The sequence below is a fragment of the Glandiceps talaboti genome, chromosome 8 (assembly GCF_964340395.1).
Source record: "Glandiceps talaboti chromosome 8, keGlaTala1.1, whole genome shotgun sequence".
Classification (NCBI taxonomy): domain Eukaryota; kingdom Metazoa; phylum Hemichordata; class Enteropneusta; family Spengelidae; genus Glandiceps; species Glandiceps talaboti.
This window is the reverse complement of record NC_135556.1, coordinates 6,217,815-6,237,835: the sequence shown is the minus strand read 5'-3', so window position 1 is coordinate 6,237,835 and position 20,021 is coordinate 6,217,815. Positions and strand designations below refer to the sequence as shown.

Here is a 20,021-nt window from a genome sequence, read left to right as displayed (position 1 = left end):
AGAAAAGAGAACGTGTTGATCAGTTTGATAGTATGGAAGGACTAGATGCCAAAACCAAAAGTGAAAAGAAGGGGAACAATTTTTTAAAATAAAGTGTTAATCAGAATAAAAACTGTTCTGGAATAAGTGCAAAATCGTTACTTTTGGAAAAGATTGTGTCAATCTAATAATCCAAGATTACTGTTAGAGAGAGGATCGGGTTAAAAATCTTCACAGCTACATTAGCTGTAACAGAAATGTTTTTTTAGAATTTTGTCTACTAGATGTAATGATTTTAATTGTTATATCGTAGAGCCTACAAAGTATTGAATCATCTGTGGGTAAACAGATTCATATTATAATAGCAGTACACACATAGTATGGTGCAATATATCAAATCAAATTGATTTTTAGGTCCGTACCCAAAAATCAGTGGCCCAAATGAATCACATTTTCAACTTGTTACTATACTATTTATAGATAAAACCAACCTCTAATTAACATGTACAATGTTTTAATTATTTGGTATTTTAACAATTTTCCGTCAATAAATTCTTGGTTGTCTGATCCAGAAAATAATTCTCCAGTTACAGCTAGTGGCTAGTGTAAGTTAAACTTAGTATACTCAAATATGTCTCTGTGATTCTCAATAGTGACATTATTATTAGTATTTTCATTATTATTTTAGCTATTTTATTTCTTAGAAGTTCAAAATTTGATATTAAAATCGAATGAAAATTTTTTTTTTCAATATAGATGGGTGGGGGGGGGGGGGGGGTTCCCAGTCTGTTTTTGAAATTTTGAATACTTTTCAATGGCAACTTTGGGTCGGTCGGTCGGTCGATTTAAAAGAACAAACAAAAAAATAAAAAATCATCTCCTTCATATTTCTCCTTTTCCTCCTATCTTCCTTTTATTGGATTCCTGGTAACAAACCCTTTCCCAGCTTCTCTACACCATTGGCATGTTCTCACCTCTCATACTTTTAATAACTTCCATCATGAAAGAAAATGCTCCGTTCGTGAACATGTGTCATTGCCGCAGCTATGACTGTACATGATGTCAACAGTCCAGACACTTGCTTATTCTGCCAGAGAGGGCGCTATTTCTCAAAATATTAGAGGTGGATGAAAACAGGCCGAAAATAAAAATATTTTTTATTTTGATGTCGGCGCTGAAAATTTGGGTCGATCAGGTAAATGAGAAATATGGTCACCCTTACCTCTAAATGCATGAAAAGATGGTGTATAGTTACTTGAAAACAAGCTGGTATGAGCTCTAGATCTTTTGATCATTTAGAAAAGATAATTGGGAAGGCTCTCTTATGACAGACTTTGTAAAAGTGTATGTATCGATCAAGACACTTTCTTTCACATTTGATGTAGCAGGAAGTACTTTTTTATATGATGAATGATAGTGTGGATCATGGAAAATAGTTATTATATTGTTTGCACTAGAAAGACATGACTCCAGTAATTTCTTTATATTTCTATCGTATTTGAAATATTGCTATAATGGTGCTAATGACCTTAAGTACAAGTTACGATTGTTAAAACCAAACTTAAGCACGATAAATCTATCATTTGAAAATTTGAACCAACTAAGAAGTCGTGTACTGATTGATTTGTTAGACCATGCAATTTAGGCGACAGACAATTTCACTATTTCCTCATACATGCAGCAACCTGGTTGTAATCAGTTTTTCAGCTTGATTTAGTTGAGTGATTTGTCTTTGACTTACGGTTGGGCTCCCACTTCTCGTAGATGGTAGAAGAGTTGTGGTTGGTGAGTTTGGAGTAGAGATTCAAATAATATGCAAAGTGATACAATCCCCTGTGAGAAGACAATCACAAAAATAGCATGTATGAATAAAGTTATTGGGCTTCAAATATGACATCATTTTGAAAAATATAAATTTTCACTAAAGACTTATTTTTGCTGGAAAACAAAAACATGAAAATAAGTAGTGACTAAAATGTCTCTTAGGACATAAACAATGTACCAGGATTAATTCATAAAAATTCTTTAAAAACTAGTCTGAAATTGTAAAGTCGCAAAATTTTCTAGTGACAAAATATCTAAGTTTTGTGTAATGTAATGTTTAAAATTGACGAGACAATGGTACATTTCTTGTATGAATAACATTACTAAAACATATGATTTCACAATACAAAATATACCATGATACTGTGATTACTCCACAATATTTGTCTTCATTCAGCCAAGGAAAATGTGACTGACATAGGGGGCCTTGTCACTATGAGTTGAAGACAAGTACTGATGAAATCTTTTGTCAGATAATATGATTATACATGTGCAAGCATGATTAAATGAAGACACGACCTTACCTGTGGATGTGATGATATATTATGCAATCTGAAGAAATATCGCATGTAGAGTTCACGGAAAATAAAGTAGAGCTTGATTGGGTCAAAATGTATATAGTTCAATGGAGCAACTGGAATGAAATATAAGTTAACAAAATAAGATTAAAATAAGATTTGTTACTTTGTATTAAGTGCAGCTGTCTCTCATTTCAAACAAGTACATCTTAGGCACAATATCCTAAGACAATCTAGGTGGTAACATTCTCACAAACCAGACTTAATTTTTCTTCTGTAACACATTGAAAAACAAAGCTGTTCACACGAACCAGACTATACGTGATACATTGAAAAAACTGATCATTGTGGATGGTGCCATAAAACAGGCTATGGTTTAAAAACTATGGAACTAGGGATGCTAAAACAAAGCTTTGTTTTTAAGCAGAAGATTTATGAAAGCCCCCCCCCCAAAGGTTGTTGTGCTCTGGGGTGGGGGGATGGGGGTGTGTTAAAGACTAATATACAGCATATGCCAAGACAAGAAATAGCTGTGAATGAATATGCTGTCAAACCACCGGAACAAGCAGGCCAATGAACCAACAGTACAAAGTGGTGTCTGCACGCACATGTTGAAATGACACCTTTGATAAGTTGTACAATGTACATACACCTATAGCTTTGTGAAGTGTAGCTCCAATACTCTGGTGAATTCAGTAATTCCTAGCATACTAAATATAACGCTATTTTTAACAAGTTCTAAAGATTTCACAACTGTCAAAGGAACACTCTCAATTGATTTTAGTGTTTCTGTGGTGATATTATTGCTCGTGACCACTGTACCTATAAATAATTTAAATTGCAAAGGATGTAACTGTGTTGCCCAAAGGACCTAATTTCACACTTTATGTGTTGAAGTTTCTACAGCTAATGCCAAACATTTCGTAAGTTTCTATGGCTAATGCCAAACATTTCATAAGTTTCTACGCCTAATGCCAAACATTCCGTAAGTTTCTACAGCTAATGCCAAACATTTCGTAAGTTTCTACGGCTTACTACAGATAAATTTTTGAATATACACTTCATATGTAAATAAGATACGACTTCTAAGATAAAAATTACATAAAATATTTGTAGCATACACACATAGATTCACATTTGTCATTGAGGATGAATTTATGAACATACAATGATTTTTGTTATGAATTACACACACACACATACACACACACACACACACACACATACACACACACACACACATACACACACACACACACACACACACACATACACACACACACACACACACACACACACACACACACACACACATACACAAAAACAGCATACACTGATAGTGTGGACTCACATGAAATGTTACGTTTTATCTCAACATGAACACAAGTCAACATCACTGTTAGATGCAACAAGTAAGGTACATTCAAACACGGATAAAATGTTACATTTCATGGGCATACTATCAGTGTCTGTAGTTTGTTTTGTGTGACATGCACAAGAAACATCCTGGCACCTAATTATATTAAAAATCTAAAGTTACTTAATTTTGGTAGTATCGGTATTAAAATAAGCATTGGGTAGTTTGGCAAACATTTCAAAAACTCTTGAAAGGTAAATTTTACAAAGAATGCATATGAACTGAATGATGATGAAGATAAATTTATTGAAATATGGCAACTTTTTTTCCATCAAATTTGTTCCCACAATTTTGAAAACTAATTTTTTAATAAAAAAATTGCCTGATACAAAAAAAAATTGTAAAAAATTTCAAAACATTCTCGAAAGATAAATTTTATGAAGAACAGACTTACATTACCAGGTACTCTGTTTGAACTCTCTCAACACAGCATTTGAACTGATTGAATGTAAATCTACATGGAACTTATACCCTTGAGTGACCTTAAAATTTCCACAAGCTTTCAGGAGTTTTTGGTCATTTTCCTCAAGTTTCTGTATTATGTCCTTTCTCAGGAGAATTTTTCAGTTCATCACATCCCCATTCTGGGATTTGACTTGTCGAATTGGAAAATACACTTGTCAGTCAACAGGAATTTTAGGGATGAGAACTTCAGAAGTGAGAATTTGATTGCATTTTACTGAGAGTTATAAATCTCATTTTATCAGTGGGAAACTAATTCTACCAGGACATTAAATTCCAATTATGAAATTCCAGGATTTGTTGCCAACTCACCAAACATGGCAAAGCCATGAAACGGAATCACTCCATTTGGTGGATAGACCACGGCATACTCCTCGATTCCAAGCTTGCCTAGGTTGAAAAAAATGGAAAGGGATTTTACTGAATACACTAATACATGCTATGAACGGAATGGTCTCATACATACATGTAGTATACACAGATATATGTAACTTGTATCACTTCAGACAAGTTTTAGCCACTACCACATGTCAGTTTGTGTATGCCTGTATGCTTTTCAGTGTGTGTGTGTGCGTGTGTGTGTGTGTGTCTGTCTGTCTGTCTGTCTGTCTGTCTGTCTGTCTGTCTGTCTGTCTGTGTGTATGTATGTCTGTCTGTCTGTCTGTCTGTCTGTCTGTGTCTGCATGTGTTGGTTCTTCTGCCCATCTGTTGAAAACAGTGCTTGTACATAAAATATTTTTGTTGTTGACATGTTCAGATTACAATTTATTCACATTGGCTCATTTTTATGACTACCGTGCGTTTGAAAATCAATGCTGGTTTCTTTGAGAAATCGAAGTAGGCCTTTGAGCTATATGATCAATGAAAGTCATCAACAATGTACAACTTTGTATACTATAACCGTACGAGTATCATTTCTCAAGACATGACAACCCACAAAATGGTAATGATCAATACATCTTTCATATGCTAACCTCTGATATAGGACTTTGCTGGAGTGGCTGAACTGTTAGCAAAATGACGAAGGACCTGAGTGTCCCTGGAGAAAACAAGTAACACTTGATAGAGATAATCTTCAAACACAAAGTAATTGTCATCATTTGTGGATGTAAGCTTCACATCCTGGGAAAAGAAAAAAAGTGGGAGGAAGACATTAAACCATGTAAAAACTGTAACCATATAATGAAAAACAAATAAAGGAACTAAGTATAGTGTATGCCTTTTAAAAAAAATATCACGTCAGTGTTTTTGTCCATGTTATTATCATACACAGACTGTGATAGTAACAAGTATCCAATCAACAAAGGAAGAAGAACCCTAATGATATGTATTAAAGTGTCAGCATGGCATACTCAGGGTCTTTCCATAAGTACGAGTGCAACCACCATGAGTACCTGCTGACACTCACTATTCTGGGTTATGTCATTTTTACAATATGTTTATTTGATAAAGCATATCATAACTGTGTAAATGCAATTTTATTTTTATGGGAACTGAGTGCCTTCTCATATGTATACAGATATACATGTAATATAGGGTGGGCGTGGGTGATATAGGATGGTGTGAGTGATAATTAGGATAGCATGGGTGATATAGGGTGGCATGGGTGATATAGGGGGGCATGGGTGATATAGGGTGGCATGGATGATATAGGGTGGCACAGCTAATACAGGGTGGTGTGAGTGATAGGGGTGGTGCAGCTGATATAGGGAGGTATGGGTTACATAGGGTGGTGTGGGTGATATAGGGTGGCACAGTTGATATAGGGTGGCAAAACACATCATATCTTACAGAGTACCTGCCCACGTGACAGACCCAATTCACATCCCATTTTAGACCATGTGGGGCATTACAAATGCTATCAATAAATAATAATAATAATAATAATAATACAATGTATGAATGTATAATGCAGCAAACCAAACATTGGTTGGTGTAATGACATTATAAGGTGTGCAAAGATCCCATCAAAATTCTCCTTGTCACCTACATTGAAAAAAATCAGACAGGCCTTTTAAAGTTAGAGCGTGTTGCCCCCTACTTAGTATTCTGCACTGCAAAGCATCCCTTCAATTGTAACTCAGTTATTTAAATAGTCCCTGTAATTATCTAATTTCAGCAACACATCGGCAGATTACTATTTTTTAGTATTAACTTGCCGAGGCATTGGTGTGTTTTCAATACATGTTTAAGGCAATGTCACAAGGGATAAGAAGATTTCAATATGCCAATAAAGTCGGTGAAATAACATGGTCACATGTGTGAAGAACTCTCAGGATTACTGTCGGACGTCTTTGAAACATTTTCCTGTCTTTCCCGGAAAAAAAAGTAGGAAACTTTGACATAAAAGGTGATAAAGAACATTAGGAAAGCTGGCAGTCCATCAGCTGCACCTTCTGGCTTGTGACAAGCAATTTCCTGGTTTTCTTAATAACATAGCCTGCTGGGATTTTTGTCTGTCTGAATTGTAGAGAGTGACAACTAGAATGAGGAAGGCCGCCAACCTTTCCGTCACTTCTACCTCTCAGTATAATATCAATAATTACCAATTATCATACTTTATAAGAAATTTGGGATAGAATTAAGTGAATGATTTCCTTATATTTTCAAAGTGTTAGTAACTTGTGGGCGTATTTCTGCTGTACAAATGTAGGTCGCAATCCATTTCAAATTAAAGTTTTATTTTTACCAATAAAACATGTCACGTTGTTCACATCCAGCTATTTTATTTTTTCACGCAACGCAGCGACACGTAATTGCTACAATATTTTTATCAAAACTTATGTATCTTACAATTATTAGCCAATAACATAAATTTTCTCTCCTTCCCATCAAACTGTAATGACTTCAAAGTGAAAAAACCTGCCATCTGGCTCTTCCGTTCTTAAGATCTTTCCTGCTACTAGCGGCAAGACTTTTTAAGCTAAAAGCTTCTCTCATTTCCTCTAAATATTAATTTGCGTTTTTGTCGTTTTCGTTGCAAATACTTGTGACATAGGACAAATTGGAAAACTTGTGTTAATGTCTGCCTATTACAGTAAATGGGATTTTGCTTTGTAATGGCTTACAGCTCACACAGCAGTATTACAAGCATTAGCAACTCAAACGCTGCAAGTATTTTAAATACATGAAAATTGCATTAAAACTACACGTAATGTTCAGAATAAATCTGAACTTTCCAAATTGATGTTCTGTAGTCTATATATATTCTGTACCCTCCATATCAATTACATCACTTTGTCATTATCAAATGCATTACAGTTCATTAAACTAATATTAGACTGTCCAAATTCTTAATACAAACAATGGGGCATGTATAATTGGAGTTAAAAACGACACTAATTTCACTCCAAACAAAATAATGAATGTTATATTTTCTTTGACTGTATCTGATGCGTAGCACGATTTGTTGTAAATAGTGATAAAGTTGCTTCCAAACAGGATTTCACACCTCATTACCACCATCAAGTAAACTACACATTTTGATTCCTGATTTTGACAAAGTTTGACAAAATAAACACACAAGACATCTACTCTGAAACATGATAGAATGAAAATACAAGACGCCAATATCTAGACTGACTGTTACTACGCACATTTATTTTACAGACAATGTTCCAATACAATGGATTGAATCTTAGACTGAGATTGAACACAAGACATATATTTTATGACCTCATGTTATCAGATACCATACTTGTATGGTGTTGATTGTTTGAATTGGACTTTCCAAAGAGTGTAATTGTTTATAAACAGAGGTCTTATCAATTGAGTTTATCTTGAAAATCACAGTTGTGTCTATTCCTTTCACACTGGACATGTGAATTTCATTGTAATACAACTTTCTGTTGTTCAATAATCAAGCCTATGGTAGTCCTTCTAACATTATTATATGGACTATAATATTGAAAGTAAACCTAATCAATCATTGAAAACACAATGACCATAAGAAAACAAACTATAACGAGTTGTTTGGCAGCAAAAGTGAGTAATTTATGACATAATTATGAGAATTGAGGCCAACCTTTAAGGAGTATTACGATCAATACAGAGAGCTTGGTTGTGAACAGAAGAAAGACAATAGAAGAGATATGTAATGTGACTATAATATCTAGCAAATAACTAAAAAATTCAACGCAATGGCCAATATGAAAACAAGAATACTTGGATCTGAGCAGAAGATTGATAACAAAGGGAGATCCATAATGAAATTACAAACTTTGACAAACAAAATTAAAGGTGCGGATTGGAGGAGGGTGGATGGGAATTAATTTGACTGCATTTGATGAAACCATGTTGGATATAACTAATCAGTATAAATGATGTACCTAATCAGTATAAATGAGAATGTCAAGTTCACAGACACTGGTGGCACACTTCTATCCTAATTACCAATTTGAGCATTCCCCAAAATTGCAATAAATTGGACCACAGGTAACATCAAGAACATGTAAAACAACTTTAAACATAGTGTGAAAGAATTTAGCCACATACACAAATAATATTAGTTGTCATGACCCCCTGACAGTACTACTGAGAGCCCTGAAAACTTTCATGTGACATGTTTCAGAGAGAACGCCATCTGTCACTTAGATGAATACGTACTTTATCAAAAAAGGTGATAACAGAATAAGTGGTGTCACAATCCATATCCTCTGATGACACTGATAATTTTGAAGATTAACTTATAAAAGACATCATTATACAGAAGGTCAGTAAAAACCACAACACTATGATTGACTGGAGAAACAACGCAGACAAACTGGAACCACCATCTCCCAGCTGATTTGCCTTAAATGCATTCTTTACATTCTGCATCAAATCTGTTTTATAGGCTTTATATTTCAAAGCTGATGGCTTTTATCGAAGGCATCTTATCTTTGAAAAGGTTTAACACATGGTAGAGAATGTAATGTCAAAAGGTTACTTCAAAACAAGGAGTAATTTACAAGTATATAAAGTTAACAGACAACTTCATCGAACCCATCAGAAATGAGTGATCTAAAAATAACCAACTTGTCTCTTGTTCTGTCTCTCTTTTCACTTGTTCCATTCATCTGTCATTTACTCTTTTCTATTACAAGAAGCACTAAGCTACCATTTTCACCAGACTTTATGTCTGGAGTTAAAATTTACACAATGTATATTTAGATGCTTCCATTTAAAATGAATCTATGTAGGCGGATTTTGTTTTTAAGTCTTGTAAATTGACGATCCACTTGCAAGTGGATAATCCTACCGGACAGGATGAGGATATGCTCACAAATATTCTATAACATGATGACTGACTTCACTCTGATGTCATAGAACATTTTCATTCAGAATTTACAATACAATAACAAAATAGACATTCCTTGTGTTAATAAATCTTGGTTCAAACTTTGATGACATCTCTCAACCATGCCTTGTCAGAGTTGATGGTCTTGTGATCAACATATTCATTACTAGCAGAGTAAAAGAATATGTTGGGTTTCTAATACATTCACACATTTGACAAACTCTGTTTTGAATTTGATGATTATTTTTGCATAGGTCTATTTTATATACAACTTTTAATAAATACAACCCCCCCCCCCCCCAGTTTTAAGTTGTACTAACTATGCATAAGCAATAGGGCAGTACATGTACTGCAAACTCTGACATGATAATCATGTTTATGAAATATTTGGATGTTATTCCTCATTATTTCACTTCATTCAGCCAAGGAAAATACAAGTGATCATGACCTAAGGGCCTCACTACGAGCCACTAGACTCGTAGTGAAAACCCTGGTATTATAGCTTTTACATAATGATTTCCCACACTGTGCTCAAAGTGCCTTACATTTGTTCCCCTGGAACAGACCTAAAATGGCACAATGATCTGTCATAATTCCTCTTAGTCTCCCTGGGGAGCAGTGCAGCTTTCAAAGGTGCATAGGACATTAAAAACATACACATTGCAACCTCTATCTTACAGAGGTTATATTGCCGGGTTGACTTGGGCAAAGCTGTGGTTTAAATCTTGCCCAAGGACTTTAGTTATTCAGGACCATGGCAGTGGTGAGGCTGTAACCTGCAGATTCCAAGCTGGCCACTCTAACCACCACGACTTCTATGATACTCTACATGTACAACTAATCATAATTGGCATGGTGCCACTGTTCTTGACTATTTGTAAACTTAGATATTCCTTGTGTAATTGCGTATAGTAGTTGTGCCACTTTAGATTTATTAATAAAGTTATAAGCACTATTCATGCCTGACAAACATACACATATTAACAGACAATCCACAGTACATTAGAGCTTTTATCAATGGACCCAACACTTGATGCAAAGTCACCAGGAAATAATCACAGCCTTTTTATAAGTACTTTTGAATTATTGCTACATCTGGAAAACTGTCAGTTTCATATGCCTTATTGATCAACTAAGATGACTATCAAATTGCTACTGGTCATAGCACTTTTGGTGAGTAGCTCTAGTGTGCATGAGGGAATTATACTATAGCCACATAATCAGTCATATTGACTCAATTATCGATGGTAGACTTACACAAGAGTATTATACATTTATAAAGTATTGAAAATTCTTCTATCATATTTTGAGAAGACTGTCCACAAGTAAGATATACTGTTTTCATTTGGGATTTGCCATGTGACCCAACATTGATTCTACTTTGACATTTCTGGCATGAGACTCAAGTCAGAATCACTCTCTACATAACTTAGTGACTACAAAAACGTCTTTAATCCAAATGTTACATTTTCACACATATACGTACATGTAGATTCATTCATCTCTCAGCTCTATTATGAACTCTGTGTTATCTACATGTAAGTCACAAGGTTTGTGTCCACTGCAGGCTAAATAAAGTGAAGTGTCAGTACTTTCCTCTTTATATTCATACAAGAGTGGGCTTTCTCACGGTTTATCTAGATGACTTTCAAACATTTGTACAGATGATGATATCCTGAAGGCTGAAGAAGACTTTTATGTACAATGATCTGCTATTTGCATAATGTATGGGATGAACATGCTATAGATCATTCAAGGTTCCTTCTTGTGGCAGCCATCAACAACAGTATAAACTGACAACAGAGTACTGTCTGAAAGTAATCCAATCCATCTCTAGATTTACCTCTCAAACTTAAGTATCCAGTGTTGCTTTGCAGTTAATATAATTTCACCATTTTATGAATTTAATGTTTCCTGCATATTTATTCTTCCAGTGGAGAGATAAAACAATGCTGGAAACACATTTTATGTAAAACTAAAACTCCCATATATTTTCCTTGCCATGAACTTAAAATCATAATAATATTACTTCATTTTAATTATCTCCACCAATCTGATTAAAATCCGATGTAGAGGTCGGCTAATCGTTCATTGTTTTTTTACCTTCATTGGTATTTTTGCCTGAATTGACGTTTTCGTCTTGACGGCCGCCATTCAGGCAAAAATACCGAGGTAAAATAACAATGAACGATTAGCCGACCTCTACATTGGATTTAATCAGATTGTTATCTCCACATAACCTATCTAATACAAGTCTTCATGGAAGACATAGCCCCAAAAAAGTATTTCTTGTAGTGACTACAAAAAGCTTTTTAGTCACAGGCTTTCAGTTCAAAAAAGGACAACAACTATGGCATGGCCGTTAATGCAATCAAAATGATACACTGACAACACCTGAAAGGGTTGTTCATTTAATATCTATTATGTGTAAATTGTTGACAATTTCAGGCACATTAGCATTAATATTTATATTATCTTAATGATTTCAAAATAGGAAGACATAGCTATTTGACCCTGAAGATGAAGGTCAAGGTCCAAAGTCAGTGTGTCATTAGAAAGCTCATCATTTATAACTCTATCTGTTAAGCGTCAAGAGTTATCGGCCAAAATGTGAATATTTATGACAAATATGGCCGCCATTTTGCCATTATTGTTGGGGTTGTGAACTGAAGTGACGTGTATATGCAGACTATAGCATCTGGCATTTGTACAAGGTGTGGTTGAAATCAGTACATGCATATCAGAATATATATACACACAAAGTGTGATTATTTACAACAAATATGGCCGCCATTTCACTGTTGTTGTGAGGGTTGTAAAACCAAGTGATGTGCATAATTATGCCCTCTATAACATCTGACATTTGTACAAGGTTTGGTTGATATTGGTACATGCATATTGGAGATACAGGTGGATATGGACGGACGGACGGCTGGTTGGACAGACGAATGGAGCCCAACGTAGTAGCCCCTATCAGGCTTCACCCCTTTGAGGGCTAAAATCAACTATAACATAAAATTACTTCCCTAACATATTTCAATCTATCTTATTATGTTTCTCCATAATGGTAATAGTATGAAATAGTCAGTATCCAGAAGATGAAAAGTAAATTAATTTAGCCATTTACACAATATTTGTTAGTAGACATTGAACATGTGCTATTATGACATTACTCTCTTGGGTCTACCAGACTGAACTTGAAATGTATTGTCTACACAACTGTTTAGCGTCAATGCAATGAAAACAGATAACATACAATCTGTAAATGTATACTACATCCTATTAAAAAACAGCTGCATAGAATAAGAAAGTACTAGCGGCAGCTGACAAATACTATTAATGTGACAGTTTACCTTATATATCAGACTGTCCACTAGTAGATCATGTTGAAATACATATGACTTCAGCTGTTCATAATATAGTTTCTCCTGAAATGTAAAGAGAGAAGAAATAGTACTTAGAGATTTAACAAGTAGAGTGGTTATAGAACTATCACATTAAAGGCTGCAATAAAGGGAAAATATAATATGTTGAAAGACTATGGTTATAAACAGAAATTAAACACACATACATGTAAATACATACATACGTACGTACATGTATGTATAATACTACTATACATACATGTAAATACATTATGTGCATGCATGTATGTATTAATGCATACATACATACATACATACATACATACATACGGTACATACATGTATAATCATACATACATGCATACATACATTAGTACACACACATACATGCATACACACATACATGAACATACATACATACACACATACATACCCCGGTATGTATGTACGTACGTACGTACGTACGTACGTACGTACATGCATACATACATACATATTAAGTGTTTTGCAATGTGTTGTGTACAAATTTAAATTAATTTAAGAGACCTTTGAACCTGTATAGCTTAGAGATTTAGAAATGTAACGAATGGCCTGTAGCATAGTTTATGTAAATAAACTTTAGATATAAAATAATCTACTTTAAATGTAAGTATCTGTTGACTCTAAACTTAGTCATTTACAAAAATGTAGCTCGAACCTTGTATGCACCAAAATAAATCAATGCGAGAATGGAATCCCTTTCATTAGGTAACTTATTTTAGTTACTTCTTGTAAAAACAAGCTACACAATGTGTCTCGATCAGCACATTGTACAGACTGAAGTTAAAATAAATAAATGAGGAGAGAAAATAACAGCACACACACAGGGGAAAAATCAGCACTAAGTATAAAAACTGACCAATTAAAATAATTCAAATAGTATAAACCCGACCAATCAATTTGCATAAAACCGATCACAAGTAATAAAATCAATCACTTTTTTAAAACCAACTGGTTAAAATAAATCACTTTGTATAAAAACCGAGCAGTTAAAATCAATTATGTTTACTTTGTATAAAACCGACCAGTCAATCACTTTGTATAAAACCAGCTGGGTTAAAATAATTTACTTCAAAATGTTGTTTAAAAAAAGGCCTGTGGCATAGTTTATGCAAATAAACTTTGATATAAATTAATCTACTGCAAATGAGTTACTTGAGAGGAATTACAGGTAATAAAGATAGATTTCTTTAAACAAATTATGACATTGTACATTGTAGTCAAACTGTTTTCTCTGCCAAAGTAAGTAGAGCAGAAGTGTGAAAAGTGTCAGTCAGCTAACAATTTTTAGCATCATAATAAACATGTTTACAGTACATGGTTCAAATGCTGAATCAACTCAATACCCATGTCTATTTTAATCATAATCAATAAAGTCTTCCAAAAAAGTTGTACATGATCAGTTGTCTAAGTATCTGTACATGTATCAATCTAAGTTTCGTAAAATACAAGAGAACATTGTTCTTAACATGTTAGTCAGTGATATATGCAATTGCATGTTTATATATCTCCATCCATCCATCCATCCATCTATCCATCCATCTTATTTCTGACATTCAGGTAATTGCATACTTGTGATATTGACCTTGAAAGTGTCATAGTTAATTTGAATATTCTGAGAAGGAAACCCCCTTGTGATATTCGAAAATATACTTGAAGTTGAATTTTCCTTGTGTTACATATAATTCTAAATAAAGGTAATTTGATAACAGACCAACATAAACCAAATACGATCTTTTTGATAGGAGTTTAACAATTACGGTGTTATGTGCAGTATGATGCATGATTTTGTATTTGAATAGTGAAAGTAACTAAACTCTCAATAGCAGTCCGAAAAATGCGTGAAATTGGTTGATTTTCAATTTGGCTTTAAATAGACCACTACAACAGGTTACACCTGTTAACAATGAGGGTAGACACTAGAATTGATTTTGTTTGCATTGCATTGTATCTTGTCATGACATTGTACAGAGACCAGTATCTATGAATGACAAGTATAATTTGTATTTGATCTGAGCACACACTCACACATAATCAAAAAATGTGCCAATGTCTATTGCAATGATGTGTTACCTTTGCACCTCTCATAACATACTACGCTTGTCACTTTTATTGGTTGGTGTCAAGAAGTCAAAGGGAATACACTAAAAAGATGTGTGCATGTCTTTTGCACCTCAAAAAAAATTCATAGGTAAATTGCATCATAAAATCAAACGAAACACAATAAAAAAAAGGTAACATTGTATTGGGTTATCTTTGCACCTCAAAAATGTACGCTATGTTTTTTAACTTGTAATGGTTATAATTACCAAGGCAAAAATACACACTAATAGCTAGATACAGTGACCGACATTCTCAATAAACAATTTGAATATCAAATCATAATGAAAAAATTGTGATATATGCTAGATTACGACATTAATAATGAACATCACACATTTTTTGTATATCTCACTTTTAATCTAATTTAAAAATTAAAAGTTTAAATGAAATGTGTCAATACTGTAAAATTTCACAACACAATGAAAAATCCATTAGATAATGACGTGTTTTCTAAATGTGTCTCCCTTGTTTCATTATTTAGAATCACTGATCAATAAATAATCATTATGGGTTTTATCCTAATTATAGTTATGTATTTAATAACTTATAAGGTAATTGGTTAATATCTACCTTTACTGTTCGCTCAAATTACAGACTGTCAACTTCAATAATATCAAATATGGACATTACTCATGCCAAATCAAATGACCTACATCTAAGCACTGTAGCAAACATAAATGTTACTATTAGCATTCTGGTTAGGCCTAATAAAAAAAATTGTTTGGTGCCAGTTACCCGACCCTACCTAGTTTTTCATGCCGACCCTAAACTATTTTTAATGTATTCAAGAAAAAAATAATCAAATCCCAAAAATTGAGGAGTCTCGCGAGAAATAGTGGATGTGAAAACTGACATCAACTTAAAAAGACAATATAAACTGTTCTTCCAATCTGTAATGGCTGTACATCTGAAGAGAAGAAACCAGTAGCACAGAGACCATATGGAAAACAACGGAAAACATAACTACCTGAACTAGACACTCAGATATGAAAAAAATATATATAATAAAAATAAAATGAAAAATCTACCCACCCCACCCCACCAACTGTAAAATTGAGTATAATTTTTTTTGTTAGGCCTTATCACAGCCAGTTGGGAAATTTTCACATTCTGCTCACAGGCTAACTATTATGATTACATATGCTAGCAAACATTAATTATACATTTCCTTATCATCCTTTGCAGTTGTGAAAACTTGTTTCAATTGTTGTAATAATGATTTGAGCTGGGTGACAAATATGAGTGCTTTTGAATATGAGGGGTTGGATGACTTTGTATGTACAGTAACAAAAGACACAAACACCTGTGACATAGTTTTTACATTGTGAACTATTCATAGCGGCAACAATACCCTATCCTGACATCACTTAACCCAGGATAATTGGCTGTTCCTGGTCAATTGTGAGAGGTTGGTAATAGATAGAAATACTGTGAAAGGCTCTCATAATCACAACCTGATAAGAGAGAATTCAGTCTTGGATGCAGATGGTGCCAATGCATGTAATGTAATATGTTTGATGGATTGGATGAAATAACACACGGACAGTATTAAACAACACTCAGAAAATGCTTTACTTTTTGTCTGCTAGATACTGTACATTGTGTAACCTGAGCCAAAACATTTTTGAATCATCTAAATAGCATACTTCCGTTCAGTCACAACTTTTGCCTGTACAGTTAGCCACTCCCACTCACTTTGCAGAAAAAAAATTGAACACAGACAAGTCATTGCATTCCTGGACTGAGCCACAGAGCTGATGCACTATGCTGTACACATTGCTGACTGCAGGGAAAATCTGAACATTCAACTGCCCCGAGAGTGTTGAAGAAAACTGCTCATTCATTGCATGACTGCGTGGTGGGGAACTCTCAAGTGCATTGCTTAGATTAGTAAGGTAAGTTAATTAAAGGTTTGCACAGATAATGGATAAATTATAAGGATAAAGTGAAGTGAGAAAAAAATCACAGCCCTGTCTTTGCATACATGCAATCATTTATATTTAGCAACTGCAATGCTTCCAGTGACAATTTTCCCAGATTAAAGCAGCTTCCCAGGTACGTTCACAAACATGTCACAACTCCTGATATATATACGTCATCGGACGTGTCAGTCTGATTTCCTCGCTTCCAAAACTGTTAAACATTTTATGTCCAATTTCAAAGCATGCCAGTTTTTATATATAGACATCTCGGCAAAACAGTGTGAATAGTGAATGATTATAACTTTGTTGAATGAATGTGACACACAGTAGGAGATATTCCATCGATATCGATGATGGGTTTGCACGATTTTCCTACATCTTGTTTTGCAGAAAACATAGGAAGCAATTCTTTACAAAATGTTTCACACAAACAAATTAACTTGAAATCGGGCTTGGTATTTTGCCATCCACTTCAGTGCAGTAATAATACCGATGTTGTTGCACATGACGAAATAATTTCTTTCAATCATACAATATTTGTCATACTATTTTGTACAAATTTCCAGAAGAAAAATAAAATCGGAAATTAGATATGACCTACTATTTCTTTCCACATCAGTGCCCGATTAATATCAATATTTTCCAATCTGTGTCACAAAAGGAACATTGACAGTAACTTGCACTTTATGGCTGTTTAAAATTAAATTCATTTGACTGAAAAGAAGTTATAAATTATATCTACCAATCTTATCAGAAAAAATATATAGCTTTTAAAATTTGTACTTGCTGGAGTCATTTTATCTAGTCATGTATTATCCATTTAGGCAATATGGAATTAAAAATCAACACATTTATTAGCTGTTGGATATATATCATTATCATCTATACCCTTTCAAATATTGACTACGAAAATTGAATAACTGATGATGCGGTGGAATTTCAATGCATGCTACATTCATCATGGAATGAGTTTATGGGATGGAACCATATGGTATATATTACTGTTACAGCTTTCACATTTTGTATTGTTAAATGACTGTTGAGCGGAAACAAATTTTATGCTTCAGTAATCAAGACAATATTTAATATGTACCAGCTACAGTGATTTGCTGTCATTATGGAACCAAAATACCAATTTTTTTCTGATAAAGGATATCTGAAAAGTTTGCTATAGCCACAAAGTTCTATAGTTTTTGATCCCAATAGTGGATTAGGCTTAACGTAACATGAGCCACAAAACTCGAATAGTTTTTGATCCCAATAGTGGATTAGGTTTAATGTAACATGTTACATGGGCCAGAAAACTCGAATAGTTTTTGATCCCAATAGTGGATTAGGCTTAACGTAACATGAGCCAGAAAACTCCTATTGTGACTCATCTACCATAGGTTTACCATATTAATCCCTAATCCGGGATAATGATGGGTTTTATTACTAAATCCTGATATTATGAGAGTATTTTGTGGCAATATATAAGATACGACATTGGCAGATGATATGATATTGCAATTTTTATGCTTAAACTTTTGATGCCTTACATGTTACATCAATTGCAAACTTTTTTGTGTTTTTTTTGTAGAAAACTGATTTCACTTTATCCTAGTTTTTTTTAGACATTTTATAGTTTATACCTGTTTAAGATAAGCATGAACTTTTTCATTACATTCTCTTTATTCATTGGTTAATTTTATATGAACTTTTCACATAAAATTAAATAAATAAAAACTTTTAGAAAAAAAAGAGACTTTGGAGATGCATACACAGACTAGACAGTTTTAAGGGGAAGAAAAAATATGATTCTGACTTCAAATTTATACATTGTTTCAAAGTCAAAATATTTTGTGTTAAAGGTCAAGGGTTAGAGTTTAAAGGTCATCATGTATCTGACAGATTGCTACGCATTAGCTACAAAGAGCGATATTAGGTTGAAAAACAGCAAAAGAGAACTTTGTCATTGAGTCTAACTCATTAATATTCAATATTCCACAGTTTGCAATCTGATCATCTTTCTCTTGCATTCAGAGTACATTGGTATAGATAAATATTTCATCACATATTAAATGGATCAGTATACAGGTAGACTCGCACTGCTACTCCATTTTGGTAATTCAAACATTTACCAAGGCCATATCAGAGACCTTTCTTGATTCGCTTTTCTCAAAATATTAAAATAAAATTTTACTCATTGATTTCAGGAAATATTTAATTGACTAGTATGACAATGATGTACACAAAATATTTTTTGCCACACAGCATGCATGCATCATGCTTAAAATTTAAACTCTATTTTTAGTGTATTAAAGATTCATGTCACTTTCTTTGCTGCAAATAATTCATAAAGTTTTGTCTGAAACTAATGCAGTATGAAATTGTGAATATTTTCTGTCATATTGGTTTCATGGACAAATGTTATGTGATGGAAATGACAGACTAAGGGAGTGTGAGTGTGTGGGTGATAAAACTCGGTGAGAGTGTGTGGGCCATAGAGCTACGGCCAAGAAAAGAAAGGACATTTTTGTCTAAAGTGTCTAATGTGATTTTTTTAATCTTTAATTTTTTTTTAATTCTCAACATACCTGTCACTCACTCTACATTAATTTTTTGTACTATTTATGGCAGTTATTTATTTATCATTATTTTTAGTCTCTGCTTCACCAAACTTCTGATGTAAGAGTCTGTCAAAATTGCCTCCAGGGAGGAAAAATTGACAAAAGACACACACTGTCTATATTTTGGCCAGTAAGTGGGTTTATCTGAAAGTGCCTGAATGGGATCACGTGAGAACTGTACAACTCTGGGATCCGTCAAATACATATAATATAATGTATCTCATGTGATACATAATATAAATACTTTCAATGAATGACATTTTAGTATTTGTTGTTTCCATGAAAAACACTGCATGGCTACATCACTGTAGAGGTATGGTTAGAGTGGCTGGTTTGGAATCTGCATGTTGCAGGTTTGAACCCTGTCACTGCCATTTGTTCCTAAATGGCTAAAATCCTCAGGCAAGATTTGAATCATGGCAGTGCTTCACTCAACCCGGCTGTATAATTGGGGACCTGGTAGGATAGAGGTTGCAATGAGAATGCTTTAATCTTATGTGCTAGC

The 20,021-nt window shown here is 33.9% G+C and overlaps 1 protein-coding gene across 1 annotated transcript in view; it reads right to left on the bottom strand.

The window, feature by feature from the left end:
* The window catches only part of LOC144438521 (TBC1 domain family member 19-like), a 145,310-nt gene that overhangs the window by 7,122 nt on the left and 118,167 nt on the right, over positions 1-20,021 (bottom strand). The window contains exons 10-14 of the mRNA XM_078127581.1: positions 12,832-12,906; positions 5,175-5,322; positions 4,513-4,590; positions 2,328-2,437; positions 1,721-1,812 (exon numbers count right to left, since the gene is read on the bottom strand). Coding sequence (XP_077983707.1) covers positions 1,721-1,812; positions 2,328-2,437; positions 4,513-4,590; positions 5,175-5,322; positions 12,832-12,906 — 503 coding nt within the window. The remainder of the gene's footprint in view (positions 1-1,720; positions 1,813-2,327; positions 2,438-4,512; positions 4,591-5,174; positions 5,323-12,831; positions 12,907-20,021) is intronic.